Here is a 15,435-nt window from a genome sequence, read left to right as displayed (position 1 = left end):
CTATCAGAAAGATATTTTATTTTCCAAAGAAATGCATCACTTTTATTAGTAGGATTAGAGAATAGTACCAATTGCTGGCAGGGTCAGATTGAGACCACATTGCATTTAAGTCGAAGGGCTTCCAAAGTTTTCAAGTTATGTCCTCTTTGAGAACTCTCCTGGACATAAATGTACTTTCTCTCATTTCTCCAGGAAAACACAACAAAATGAAGAGTAGCCACTTTTGGGGTATTTCTGAAATCGAAGCCTGTTGGTTCTCTCTTAGCCCCATGTATAGATAAAGGCTCAGAGGGAGATAGTTTTCCCTTAGCATCTTCCATTTCCTGAGATGATGCCTCAGAACATGTCTAGCACTGACATATGTGCCTCTAGGGTCCTTTAGAAACTAATGGGAAACTTTCCCTGTAGGGAAGTTTTTCTATTTGAAAAATGTACAAGCAGAATTTAACAGGCTCGCTTTCTATATATCAGTGGATCACTAAGATAAAAGAAATGAGTAAGATGCAAAAGATGACTGTGCGTTTTTCATTGGGTTCAGGCACAACAATGTAGAGAGAACAGCAACTGGTACTGAAGTTTCTGCGTGTCAGCACACCAAGCATAGGGTTTGACTAAAGCAAGAATTTGTTTTATAGATGAAATCTGTGTTGATGCCACCAGTTCCAGTGGATAAAGATGTAGGAACTGAAATGAAGAAGACTAAAGGATATACGCCTCGGGGAATCAAATTAAGTGGATCACCTTCTGATTATTTAACAAAGCATGAGTGGGAACAGGTAAGTAATTAAGATTGTTCACCAAAGTGGCAAAGAAGACACAGCATAGATTATGTTGTCTCTTACAATATAGAGATAAAAAGTGACTTACCTTTATACACAGATCATATTCTTCTCACTGAATTGATCACTATATTTTTACAGCTTTATTGATATACTAAAGGCCCGGTGCACAAAATTTCTGCATGGGGGTTTGTGTGTCTCTCAGCCCAGCCTGCACCCTCTCCAATCTGGGACCCTTTGAGGGCAGTCAGACATCCCTCTCACAATCCAGGACTGCTGGCTTCTAACTGCTCGCCTGCCTGCCTGCCTGATTGCCCCTAACTGCTTCTGCCTGCCAACCTGATCATCCCCTAACCACTCCCCTGCTAGTCAGATTGATGCCTAACTGCTCCCCTGCCAGCCTGTTTGCCCCTAACTGTCCTCCCCTGCAGGCCTGGTCGCCCCTAACTGTCCTCCCCTGCAGGCCTGGTTGCCCCCAACTGCCTTCCCTTGCAGGCCTGGTCCCTCCCAACAGCCCTCTTTTGCTGGCCTGATCACCCACAACTGCCCTCCCCTGCCAGCCATCTTGTGTCCACATGGGAGTAGCCATCTTTGACTTCATGGGGGTGGCCATCTTGTATGTTGGAGTGATGGTCAATTTGCATATTACCTCTTTATTATATAAGATAATTCACATACTACATGACATATTTATTTAAAGTATATAATTTTTTTAAAAATATTTTCGCCGAGACCGGTTTGGCTCAGTGGATAGAGCATCGGCCTGGGGACTGAAAGGTCCCAGGTTTGATTCCAGTCAAGGGCATGTACCTTGGTTGTGGGCACATCCAGTGTGCAGGGGGCAGCTGATCGATGATTCTCTCTCATCGATGTTTCTAACTCTCTATTCCTCTCTCTTCCTCTCTGTAAAAAATTAATAAAATATATTAAAAAATATTTTCACAGTGTTGTGCAGCTATTACAACAAACTAATTTTAGAATATTTTTATCACCTAATAAACTCCACACCTATTATCAGCCACTCTCCATTTCCTCCCCATCTTCCCACTCTCCCAGCCCTGCTTCTCTAGCCTCAGGTAACCACTAATCTAGTTTTGGTCTTTTCTGGAGATTTTACAATATGTGATCTCTTGTGTCTGGCTTCTTTTACTCAGTGCTTTTGCTTCATGCTTTTGGTATTATAATTAAGAAGTCATTGCCTAACCCCAAGTCATGAAGATTTATTCCTATGTTTTCTTCTAAGAGTCTTATAGTTTTAGCTGTTACATTTAGGTGTCTGATCAACTTTTAGTTAATTTTTTTTATATGTTATGAGGTAGGTGTTAAAATTCATTCTGTTATATGTGGATATCCAGTCATCCCAGCACCATTGTTAAAAAAGACTGATCCCACTGAATTTTCTTGGCACTCCCACCAAAAATCAATTGATTATAAATATGAAGGTTTATTTCTAGATTCTTAATTATATTTCGTGATCTATATGTTTATCCTTATGTTAGTGCTACACAGTTTTGATCACAGTAGCTTTGTACGAAGTTTTAAAACTGGAAAGTGTGGGTTCACACTTTTGTCTTCTTTTTCAAGTTTTTTTTTTTTTTTTTTTTTTTTAACTATTCTGGGTCCCTTAAATTTCCATATGAATTTCAGTCAGTTTGTCAATTTCTACCAAAAAACAACTGAGATTTTGGTAGGTATTTCCTTGAATCTATGGATCAATGTAGGTGCCATTGCACTCTTAAATATTATATCTTCAATTCCATGAACATGGGATGTCTTTCAATTTCTTTAGATCTTTAGTTTGAACAGTGTTTTGTAATCAGTTATTTATTGACCAGGTCATAAAAAAGCTGTCATTCAGTAAAATTTTTACAATTTTTGGTTTGACAATTTCAGGAAAGAATGGTAAGTAGTTATTCTTTCTTGCACTTATCACCCAAAATACCCAGCATGTCAGAGGAGAGAGGGTGTTCTTGAGAAGAGAGATTATCTCTGCCTAGGAATTTGTTTCACCCTTTATAGAAGTTTTTGTTTGAGAGCCTCAGAATTAAATCTATTTTATAGTCACAGTCTGGGTAAACCTACTCAAGTGAATGAATTCTAGACAGAAAAGAAATGCAGAATTCAAGGAGTGAATCAGCTGCTTCCTGCACACCCCCTACTGGGGATGTGCCCACAACCAAGGTACATGCCCTTGACCGGAATCGAACCTAGGACCTTTCAGTCCACAGGCCGACGCTCTATCCACTGAGCCAAACTGGTTTCGGCTAAGTTTTTTGTTTGTTTTTTTTTAAAGTATTTTATTGATTTTTTTATAGAGAGGAAGGGAGAGGGATAAAGAGCTAGAAACATCAATGAGAGAGAAACATCAATCAGCTGCCTCTTGCACACCCCCTACTGGGGATGTGCCCACAACCAAGGTACATGCCCTTGACCGGAATTGAACCTGAAACCCTTGAGTCCTCTGGCTGACGCTCTATCTACTGAGCCAAACCAGCTAGGGCGACAATTAAGTTCTTTCAAGAAAAAATACTTTTGTAGATTTAGTAATTGTGAAACATTTGTGATGGATTAAAAAAAGCCAAGGGCTGATTCTTCATGATTACTAGGTATTTCTACATTAGTTACTATAATATTATTGCAACATTGGTTATTGGGAACGAGCAGAAAGGGATTGTGGTGGCTATAGCATTAAAACTTCTCGCAGAGATTCATGGAGAATAAAAATATGAAACAATTTTGAAGGAGGAATGAGAAATAGTAAGAAAATGTGGGTAAATATTTCTGGAAGAGAAGTTGGAATATAGAAAATAAACTCTCACTTGTAAATACATTGTTTCCCTGAAAATAAGACATCCTCCGAAAATAAGACCTAGCACATGGAAAGATAAGACATCCCCTGAAAATAAGACCTAGCGCAACTTTGGGAGAAAAAGTTAATATAAGACACTCTTATTTTCGGGGGAAACAGGGTAGCAGCCTAATCTATTTGTTGTTTTAAGGTCATCGATATTCTGTGGAGCGATCCTCGTGGGAAACGAGGCTGTTATCCAAACACAAGTCGAGGAGGGGGCTGCTATTTTGGGCCGGATGTCACCGCGAAGTTTCTTAATAAAAACCATTTGAAGCTTCTCATTAGATCTCACGAGTGTAAACCTGAAGGGTATGAAGTCTGCCATGATGGGAAGGTAAGTTAACATTGTTGGTGACATCATACACAGCCTTCCCCCAAGCAATCTTTCTTCACAGGATGTGTCTCACCTAAAGGCCCATGGAAGATGTGCTCCCTGGTACCTAGAGAGAAGGCCATGCTTTGGTAGACAGAAACAGGAGACTGCAGGGCTCACATACATTGTTGGACGGGGCCTCTCTGTCCCTCGCCCTAAGGGATATTTGGTTTAATTCCGTAATCTTCCCTAATCCCAAAGACAGAAACTGACATGCAACACTAAGTACACACAGAGAAAGGCTTTTACTGATCGAAAGACAACTCGCCAGTAAGGTGGGGTTGAGAATGTATTTATCCTCATTGAGCACATAAAAGGCAGCCATGAATCGAGTTTGCTCTCTTTCGCCTTTGCATGTTCTTGGTGCAGGGCAGAGTAACAAAACATCATTCCCCTCCACTCCCTTAAGGAGGTGATCTCTAGGAAGTCACTCACTGTAGTTAAGCTGAAGCCACTAAAATGGAGTATAGTGTGCTCCTGCAGAGGTGTGTGATAAGGCTAGAAGAGGTGAGGACTGAGGAACAGGTATCTTGTCCCAATTTGTCCTGGGATGCCCCTTTTTTCTAACACTTAACAATGATGAATACAAAAGAAAATAAATTTGCATGTTATTTCCTTCCATTTCAACACTTTTGCTTTTCCTAACTATATTAGTACATTTCAGGCTCTTACTAACAATTGCGAGGTGGTTATGGCAAGTATTGTTTAGAGCACATGTGTCAAACACAAGGCCCGCGGGCCAAATCCAGCCCGCCAGGCCTTGCAATGTGGCCCGCACCGCGCTGTCATCACTGCACTCCGCTGTCAGTTTATGACATTGTCAGTTTATGACTGTTCAGTAAACCATTCGGCCCGCGATTTAGGCTGGATTTTAGATTTTGGCCCCTTCTCTGATTGAGTTCGACACCCCTAGTTTAGAGACTAGAGGCCTGGTGCACAAAAATTCATGCACTCAGGAGGCTCCCTCAGTCCGACCTGTACTCTATTGCAGTCCAGGACCCCTCGGGGGGTGCCCACCTGCTGTCTTAGGCTCAATCGCTGGGGGATGGGGCCTAAGCTGGAAGTCAGACATCCCTCTGGCAGCCTGGGAGCCCTCAGGGGATGTCCCCTGGGGAGCAGTCCTAAGCCGCAGTCAGACATCTTTATTGCTGCCAAGGAGGTGGGAGAGGTTCCCACTGCTACTGCTATACTTGCAGCCATCAGCCTGGTTTGTGGCTGAGCAGATATCCCCCTGTGGGAGCGCACTGACCACCAGGGGACAGATCCTGCCTTGAGCGTCTGCCCCCTGGTGGTCAGTGTACATCATAGCTACCAGTTGTTCCTGGTCATTCTGCCCTTAGGGTCATTTTGCATATTACACTTTTATTATATAGGATTGTTGGTAATAGGAAAATGGAGAGAAAATAGCAGTGACTTATTAGGACAGGATTTGACCTAAGCAAGGTTTCTTGCCACAGACAGATGTTACCCTCCATCCTCCACCACAGCCCCAAGGCCAACAGAATGACCGTGGTCCCTTATTTTAGCCACCATTTCTATGCCCTTGAAGCACTGGTTTTGTGGAGGGCTCTGGGGTCTCTAAATCAATCAATTCCAAGCAAAAGCAAAAGACTGATACTAGACAAGTTTTATTTTGAATGCTCAGATATCACAAGGAAAGAAAATAAAGGCTTTGCCCCCTTGGAAAATTTAGAATTTGCAAAACAGCATTAAGGAAGTTTCTAAGATTGAAGCTGAGATTATGCACAGGATTGCAAGGCCACACCCTGTGAGGATGAAGTCTAGAAATCAGTACTTCTGGGGACACTGATTTAAAAGCCTTGTTTCTCTCCAGTGGAATCACGGGAAAGAAGTCTTGCAGACTTGAATAATTTGTATGGATTCTGAACTTGGTTTGATTTTTGCTTTTTTAAGATTTGAGCTATTTCTGACTTTATTGAAGGACATTTTGAGAATTACCTCTATGTAAAGCTGATCCTCTTTTTCTTTAATCAGGTTATTACGGTATTTTCTGCTTCTAATTATTATGAAGAAGGCAGCAATAGAGGAGCTTACATCAAGGTGGGTTTTAATACCAATCTGCGATTTTTCCAGTACCAAGTAACCAAGGCAACGTGCTTAGGACCTCTTCATCAAAGGTGTGTATACTCTAAGGGGAATTCTGAACACTGGTACTGGTGATCAAATAGAACCAATCCAAAGTGATTAAGAACAGCCACGAGGGTGAAGATAACTACTTATTGTTTACTCATTGATATGGAAATAGTTCCAGACACAAAGTAGCGAATACAGTCATATTATTTGACAACAAGAAGAGCAATTTTTAAATTTATACATCTCTTTAGATGAATAAAGTGGTCAACATCCAGTCCTTAATTGAATGTAAAAAAAAAAAAAAAAGGTTCCCACACCACCCAGCCCTGTAACCTATAGTTTTTGTCTGTTCCCACCCTCAGACAGCCCAGTCTGGAGTTACTTCTTTGTCTCTTCTCTATCCAGCAGTGTATATGACAAAAGAGTTGTGTGTGTTTCTCCATATAATGGCATTCATAGCTTGTCTTCTTTTTATCTCTTTAACATTATCTTTTTAACATTTTTCATTATAAAATGAATATATTTATTATTAAGAAGTGAGACAAAAAAACAAAAGAAATGAGACAAAAAAAAATATATATATATAGATAAAGAAAATGTTAATCATCTCTCCCCCTACTTTTCAATAATCCTTTTCCCTATAGGTAACTGAAATTAATAGCCTATTGTGGACCTTCCACCCTGTTCTCCTTGCTCCTACAAAAATAAACAAGCAATAGTTAATTCATTGAATAAAAAACCAAGTTGAGCACATGCTATGTATCTGACACTGTTTTAGGCACAGGTGATATAGCAATAACCCAAATAAGCAAAAATCCTTTCCCTCATCAAATGCATATCCTAGTAGGAGGAGAAAACCAGTAAACACCATACATACATTTCTTTTTATAAAGAGAGAATCACAAATCACACTGCACACTCTATTCTACGACTGACTTTTCCCCTAAAGATTCTATCATGAACACAACTCCAAGTTAGTACATATAGACCTAATTCATTCTTTGTAGTAGATACATAATATTCTGTAGCCTGCACATGCCATAACAGTTGTAAAGTCAGTAAATCTTACTCAAATAATGACCATCCAGAATGATTCCAGGGTTTTGCACTTAAAAACACTACTATAATAAACATTTCTTTCTGTGTGTGTATATATATGCATAAGTTTTAGTCCTGTTTTTAGGTAAGATTTCAAAATATGAGATTTATGGATTTATATATTTAAAACGTTGCTGGATTCTCCAAAAGTTGTAATAATTAACAACCTGAAGAACAAAATACTGTTTCTTCACATCCTCATTAGTCTCAGATATTATTACCCTATTCTTATTTTTGCCAAGCTGAGTTTACCTCTTATGTTTTTAGAAATTGAATTTTCTCTTCTTTGAATTTCCTATGTATATTATTTCCCCATTTTATATTATTGTGTTGTAAGAGTTCTTTATATATCCTGTATATATGTCACTTACTCGATATATGATTTGTCAAATCTAAGAAGCCATTGCCTAACCCCAAACACATTCCTATGTTTTCTTCTAAGAATTTTATTGAGTAAATTTTTACAATTGGGTGTCTGATCCATTTTGAGTTAATTTTTGTATGGTGTAAGATAGGGATCCAACTTCATTCTTGTACTTGCGGACATTCAGTTGTCCTAGCGCAATCAGTCAGGAAGACTATCCTTCCCCCATTCAATTGTCTTGGCACACTTGTCAAAAAGCAATTGACCATAAAGGTACAGGTTTATTTCTGGACTTTAAATTGTATCCCATTGATCTATATGTCTAGCCTAATGTGAGTAATACACTGTCCTGATCACTATACCTTTGTGGTAAATTTTGAAACTGGGAAATGTGAGTCGAACCTGGTTCTTTTTTTTGAGATAGTTTTGGTTATTCTGTGTCCATGACATTTGTCTATGAATTTTAGAATTAGCATCTCAACTTCTGCAAAAAATGCCAACTGGGATTTTGATAGGGATTAATTTATAGCTATAGATCGATTTTGTGGCTATTGGCAGCTTAACAATATGAAGTCTTCCAATCCATATTATTCTATTTATTTAGACCTTTCATTTCCTTAAACAGTGCTTTTCAGTGTATACTGTATTTTTCGGACCATAAGACGCACCGGACCATAAGACGCACCAGTTTTTAGAGAAGGGAAATGAAGAAAAAAAGATTCTGAAACAAATAGTGTCCTAAAATACTTTATGTGTATTAAAACCCAACATCACAGTCATAAACACATGTAATCAACCCTGTAAAGTAAACAGCAGCATTTAGAACCATTTTAGAGCCGGGCAAGCACACAGAGACCACACAGAGCCGGGAAGTAAAAAAACTTTTTTTTACAGTATATGTGTAGGCTATATTTGGACCATAAGACGCAGGGACTTTTCCCCCCCACTTCTGGGGGGAAAAAAGTGCGTCTTATGGTCCGAAAAATACGGTAAGTCTTGGACGACTTTTGTTCAATTCATTTCTAAGTATTTTATTCCTTTTGGTACTATAGTAAGTGGAGTTCTTTTCTTTTAAAAAAATCTATATTGTTGAAAGTATTACAGGTGCTCCCCTCCCCCCCCCAATTGATCCTTGCTTCCTTCCCGCTCATTTCCCCTCCCCAGGCCTTCACATAAGTCCATGGGTTATGCATATATACATATAAGTTCTTTGATTCTCTCTCCCCTCCCCCCTTCCCTCTTAAGAATCCTGTCTGTTGCATGCTTCCTTGTCTCTGGATCTATTTTGTCAGTTTATTTTGTTCATTAGATTCCACATGTAAGTGAGATCATGTGATACTTATCTTTCTGTGATGGACTTATTTCACTTAGCATGATACTTTCCAGGTCCCTCCATGCTGTCTCAAAGGGTAAGGGATCCTTCCTTTTTACTGCTGCATAGCATTCCATTGTGTAAATGTGCCACGATTTTTTTTATCCACTCATGTACTGATGGGCACTTGGGCTGTTTCCAGATCTTAGCTATTGTAAATTGCACTGCTATGAACATAGGGGTGCATATGCTCTTTCTGATTGATGCTTCAGATTTCTTAAGATATATTCCTAGAAGTTGGATCACTGGGTCAAATGGCAGTACCATTTTTAATTTTTTGAGGAAACTCTATGATATTTTCCATAGTGGTTGTACCAGTTTGCATTCCCACCAGCAGTATGCTAGGGTTCCTTTTCTCAACGTTCCCACCAGCGCTTGTTTGTTGATTTATTGATGGTAGCCATCCTGGCAGGTGTAAAGTGGTACCTAATTATTGTTTTAATTTGCATATCTTTAATGACTAGTGACGTTGAGCATTTTTTCCATATGTCTCATTTTTCCATATGCCATTTGTATGTCTGCTTTGGAGAAGTATCTGTTTTAATCTGTTCATTTTTTTAATTGGGTTGTTTGTCTTCCTTTTGTTAAGTTGTATAAGTACTTTATATATTTTGGAAATTAACCCATTATCAGATGTATCATTGGCACATATGTTCTTCCATTCAGTGGGCTCTCTTTTCATTTTGATGCTGATTTCCTTTGCTGTGCAGAAGCTGGATTTCTTTTCTTAATTATATTTTTGGATGGTTCATTTTTAGTGTATTGAAATAAATTTATTTTTTGTGTTCTGTGCTACATTGATGAACTTTTTCATTAGTTCTGTTAGCAGATTCCTTAGGATGTTCTATATACAAGATCATATTATCTGCAAATGGAGATAGTTTTACTTGTTTTCCAGTCTGGATGTCTTTATGTCTTTTTCTTGCTTAATTGCCCTGGTTAGACCCTTCAGACCAATGTTGAATAGAAGTGGTGAAAGCAGATATTTTTGTCTTGTTCCCAGTCTTAACAGGGACACCATTTAGTCTTCCATCATTAAGTATTTAACTGTATTATTTTTTGTAGATGCCCCTTATCAAGTTGAGGAAGTTCCCTTCTATGCCTAGTTTGTGGAGTGTCTTTATCAATGAAAGAATATTGGATTTTGTCAGATAAGTTTTCTGCATCTATTGAGATGATCATGTGGTTTTTGTTCTTTATTCTATTAATTTGGTATATAACAGGGGTGAGGTACTTCTGACCTTATATGGCCCACGAAATCCTGTGGTCTGGCCCTGCCAAGGTATTAGGGGTGAGTTAATTAAATGTTTGACTAAATGTAGCAGGCTAATTTTGAAAAAAAATGTTTTTATTGCCCAGCTGATGTGGCTCAGGGGTTGAGTGTCAGCCTATGAACCAGGTGGTTATGGTTTGATTCCTGGTCAGCACACACCTGGGTTGCGGGCTCCATTCCAGTGTGGAGTGTGCAGGAGGCAGCCGATCAATGATTTTCTCTCATCATTGATGTTTCTATCTCTCTTCCTCTCCTTTCCTCTCTCTGAAATCAATTAAAACTTTTTTTTAAAGCAGAAACTGGTGAGTGGTAACATAGTACATTAAAATGAAACAGAACATGATAATTTAAAACTTTTTTTTAAAAGCAGAAACTGGTGAGTGGTAACATAGTACATTAAAATGAAACAGAACATGATAATTTATGTAATTTTCACCTAGTAATTGTATTCTTAACATAGGGTGAATACCATAGAAAGTAGTGCCATCAGGATATTGAAAGAGCGAATCATTTCACGAAAAACTGACCTCATTCATAGTTTCCAACTTCAAGACCGTACTAAATCAGGTAATAAAATTATGTAATGCTTACATTTTTTAACATGCCAGGTTATATACAGATCTATTTTTATTTTCTTTGCTTCCTTAAGATCTCAGTTCTCTATTTTTACTAGTGAGGAATGACAGAGATAAAATAAAATATAGTCCACTATATGCTTGGAAAAAGGTGTAGTCCTCCTTTTCAGTAAGCTTCTTTCAAACAACAATCCTGAATTTAAATTCTATTTTGGTAAAATGTCAGACTAGACACTCTGGAAGGCCTGCCTGTTAAAAAATTGCTAGAATCTAGAGGCAGAATTGTAGTGCATTTACCAGCCTCACAGTAAGTATGATAAATCTCTAGGCTGCATCTCTCTATGAAAGTGATTCTGGACTTAGAAATTCCAGAAGTCTAAGAGTATAAATTTGTATTATTTTAAGCCACTAATTCTGTGATAATTTATTATAACAGCAGTAGGAAACTAATACGGATGCCTACTCTTAATACTGTTCAACATTTTACTAGGGATATTAGCCAATGAAATAAGGCAAGTTAAAACCATAAGAATTAGAAAGGAAAAAATAAAATACCACTATGTATTAGTCAGAGCCTATTCAGGAGATAGAAACTACAACTCTGTTTTGAACAGTGAAACTTAGTATAAAGAATTATTAACTAGCAAAAAATTATTAATTACTAAAAGAGATAAAAGAATATAGGAATAGGAAGTGTAGGGAACAGCTACTATCTCTAAAGCTGAGAGAGGGTACCCAAGGAAGGAACAAACTTGGAAGCGTCTCCTACTTCCAACCAAGGCTGAGATTCAGACCTCGTCAGTGAGGGTGTGACTGTGGCTCACTGCAGGGAGTAGAAGGTCACTGATGGGTCTCAGGTCAGAGTTGGTTTGCAGCTAAAGGGACAGGGCTAGAGAGGATGAAGCCACCCACTGTAATACCGTGTTTCCCCGAAAATAAGACATCCTCCGAAAATAAGACCTAATGCAACTTTGGGAGAAAAAATTAATATAAGACACTGTCTTATTTTTGGGGAAACAGGGTACCAGCAAAACTCTCTTTGAGATGTCCACCACTGTGTCTCGCACACACTGCTGGCAAGGGAGGCACCACTGTGGTGTCAGCTAAATTCACTAGTGAGTAGGAAGCAAAGCATACAAGACCATTTCTTTTGCCATGTCTTTATTCTTCCTGAACCCTCTGCTGACAAAGCCTAACATTATACCAGCTGCCAAAAAAAAATATATATATATATTTATAGGATTCAGCTCCAATATCACAAAACAGGGCAAGGAAGGGTACATTTGGAGCCAAGTGGTAATAAATTGATAGTTAGTGTAGCTAGCAATGAACTTATTGGTAATAAAACCTTAAAATATACCATTTATAATAGATAATCAAGTACCAAGGAAGAAACCAAATGATTGGTGAGTGAGGCTTCTAAAATATTATTAAAAGAAATGAAAAAGAATTGAAGTAAATGGGTAGATATTACTATGTTCAAGGGCCAATGCTGTCAAGATATAAATTCTCCCCAAATTGAGCTATTGGTTCAATGCATCAAAGGGGCATGTATGGAAATGTTCTTAGCAGCATTGTTTGTGATAGCCCCAAATTAGAGATAATCCAGTGTCTGCCAACAGTAGAATGGACATATAAATTGAGAATATTGTTTTATTTCCTGTTTATTCAAAAGCATTTCAAATAAACATGTCTTTAATAATCAGGAAAAATAAAGATTTATATTTTGAAAAACTACATATTATATTACGGATTAAAGGGCATTTAATCTGGGAAAATGAAATGGGGATTAATATGTCAAAATGTTAAAGATAAAAGTAATCTTTTGTCCTTTATATAACTTTTTCTTTATGTCCTTTTGCATTTCAAATCTTCTATTATAAAATACTTGATTTTGTTGATCAGAAAAAGGAAAAAGACATCTAACACCCGAAGTCTGACTGCTTAAGCATAATAGCAAAGAGCTGTGGAATATCAAAGACTTTCTTTAGTAGTTCCTCCCTTGGAGCCCCAGGGCCTGGTAGGACAGACTGGAAAGGGGAGCAGGAGGCCTTGAAACCCCAGGCTTCCCACTGGCTCCCCTGAGGAGGTTGCATTTTAAAAATCAAATTATGAACCAATTAATAGGCTTTTTTTTCTCTTGTCTTTTTCTTTTTGGTTGTTATTGTTAGGAAAAATATCTATGGGGCAGTGGGCTTTTTCTATGGAAAACGTTTTGGGACTGAACTTGCCATGGAGAAGCCTGAGCTCACATCTCGTTCTCACTGACCAAGATGGAAACATTGACTACATGACCTGCTTCCACGACATTCACATTCAAAAACCTGTGAAAGAGGCAAGTGAAACGCAGCCCCGGCTGAAACCTGGCTATAAACACCCTTTGGGCAACCTGTAAGAGTAACTTGGTCCTTTGAAAAGATGGGAGTGGAATCGTCTAGTGGACAGGAATGACAATCTTAGGAAAGGCCTAAGAGGAATCTCCCAGGTGCATTGTGGTCTATTCAGGAAAGTGCATTCTAATGATAAGCAAAAGAGAGAAAAAGCTTCTGTAAGCAAATCATGTCCAATGTGTGATTCCTTAAGTGCTGTCCAGCAGAAGTGCAGATGTGACGTCCAGTCTTTCATATAACACTGCCTTTAAAATACTCAACATATTCCCTTTTCAACTGGAGTGTATAGTCTTACTGACATGACATTTATACCTTAAGTGCTTTTTAAAAATATATTTGTATTGATTTTGGAGAGAAAGGGAGAGGAGGAAAGAGATAGAAACAGCAATGATGAGAGAGAATCTGATTGGCTGCCTCCTGCACGTCCCCCACTGGGGATGGAGCCCACAACCCAAGCATGTGCCCTGACCGGGAATCGAACCATGACCTCCTGGTTCATAGGTTGATGCTCAACCACTGAGCCAAGCTGGCCAGGCACCTTAAGGACTTTTAAAGTTTATAATCCTTTATTATAAATACTTTAAAATACCCCAGAAAGAGTTGTCAGACCCCCCCCATGCTTATTAATTAATTACTCATCAGCAATTAGTTTTAATATTGGGCTTAAAGTGAGCTGATGGAAACTAAGACTGGGATGATTGCAGGGAGGTGAGAAGTTAAGAGCAGAGAGAGGAAGTAAAAGTGCAGGTGGGAACCTCAAATATTCACAGGAAGGAGACTTGGGGCCTCACTTAAGAGGCAATTTACCATGGTGACTGAGCTCATAGGCCTTGGTTTCAGGCAGCTGAGATTCAAACCCCACCTACCAGCTCTATGAACCTTGGGAAACTTACTTTACCTTTCTGTTCTTTAGTCTGTAAAATTGACATAATAGTAGTTCTTTCCTTGGGGCCGTGTTAAGGACTGAGTGAAACAACCCACAGAAAAACTCTCAATGCAGAGCCTGGCACAACACAAGGTGTTCTCAGTAAATATTGGCTGTTATTTACTGATTTGCTTTGGCCCTGTCCCTTGGGGAGTGCAGACTGCAGACCCCTCAGAACGTAAGAGCATGGTCCTTTATCTGATTAAAGAGGGTTAACAAAAATCTTACACCTATGGATGAAGATAGTGCAGGGGTAAAGGCACGGGGTGGGGAGGGGAATCAGGTGGAGGGGAGCTATGGGGTAGGGGAGAGGAACACCTGCAATAATCTGAACAATAAAGATTTATTATTAAAAAATAATAATAAAAACAAAGAGCGTTAAGCCTCCAAGGAAGAATTGCCTTTTCAAATGGCTATCTAAATCCCCTACTTCAAATTGATGATGGTGTTTTCTGCTTGTTATGTTAATAAAACTGATCTATGTTATTAATTCTATATTTTAACACTAGAAAATCTTTATTTCAGGCTCAGTCAGCTCTCATTGAAACCCTGTACAGATACCGATCTGACCTGCAAATCATTTTTAATGTCATTGACTCTGACCACTCAGGTAAAGGAACTTGGATTAGTTCACTAGCAGTGAGCAAAGGCTAGTTTGTTTCTCTGAAACCAGAACTCTGTTTTCATCTATTGCATACTTTTCCCAAACTTGATTTAACTTTGGGTAGGGGAGAACTCAACTTTAATACTATTGTTATTTTAGGTTGGCTACAAACTATTCAAGACTATATGCTCCTATGTAGGCCTATGTATCCAGTAGTCAGACAAGAATAGCTCCTTTTATAAATCACCAGCACAGATGAAAAGATAATTCACTGTCATTTAAACATCATCATTACTCCTGGCAATAAAAATCATTCCTAGACTTCTGATTCTATTTTTGGGACTGAGGGCTATGGAAACTCATTTTCTGCTTAGCTTTGCTGCAAATTACTTATTTTCAAACTTTTTATTCCTTGCGGAAATACTTGTTTTTTTCATTAAACTTATTGTGGGTGACATTGGTTAATAAAATTATATAGGTTTAAAGTATACAATTTTATGATACATCATCTGTATATTGCATCGTGTGCCCACCTCCCATATTTTCAAACTTTAAAAAAAATCATCAGATAATCCTTAACTACAGAGATTATTGAACCCTAAAAAATGAATGGTAAAAACACAAAATTATTGCCTATAAAGAAATGACAGGGTCCTTGTTTGCAATGCTCTTATTGAGTCCCAGCATATCTTTTCCCTCTGCATGTTAGTGAACTTCAAATTGGGACTATTCAATCT

At 38.4% G+C, this 15,435-nt stretch overlaps 1 protein-coding gene across 2 annotated transcripts in view; it reads left to right on the top strand.

Annotated features, from left to right (window-relative positions):
• PPEF1 (protein phosphatase with EF-hand domain 1) overlaps positions 1–15,435 on the top strand; it is a 106,048-nt gene that overhangs the window by 90,037 nt on the left and 576 nt on the right. For both annotated transcript variants that reach the window (XM_084869602.1, XM_084869603.1), the window contains 6 exons: positions 636–776; positions 3,779–3,964; positions 5,999–6,141; positions 10,665–10,771; positions 12,951–13,114; positions 14,620–14,704. In XM_084869602.1, coding sequence (XP_084725728.1) covers positions 636–776; positions 3,779–3,964; positions 5,999–6,141; positions 10,665–10,771; positions 12,951–13,114; positions 14,620–14,704 — 826 coding nt within the window. The remainder of the gene's footprint in view (positions 1–635; positions 777–3,778; positions 3,965–5,998; positions 6,142–10,664; positions 10,772–12,950; positions 13,115–14,619; positions 14,705–15,435) is intronic.

The sequence above is a fragment of the Pipistrellus hanaki genome (genome assembly GCF_964339955.1).
Source record: "Pipistrellus hanaki genome assembly, chromosome: X".
NCBI classification, from domain to species: domain Eukaryota; kingdom Metazoa; phylum Chordata; class Mammalia; order Chiroptera; family Vespertilionidae; genus Pipistrellus; species Pipistrellus hanaki.
Note: the sequence above shows the minus strand (reverse complement) of the source record. Positions and strands in the feature narration are given on the sequence as shown.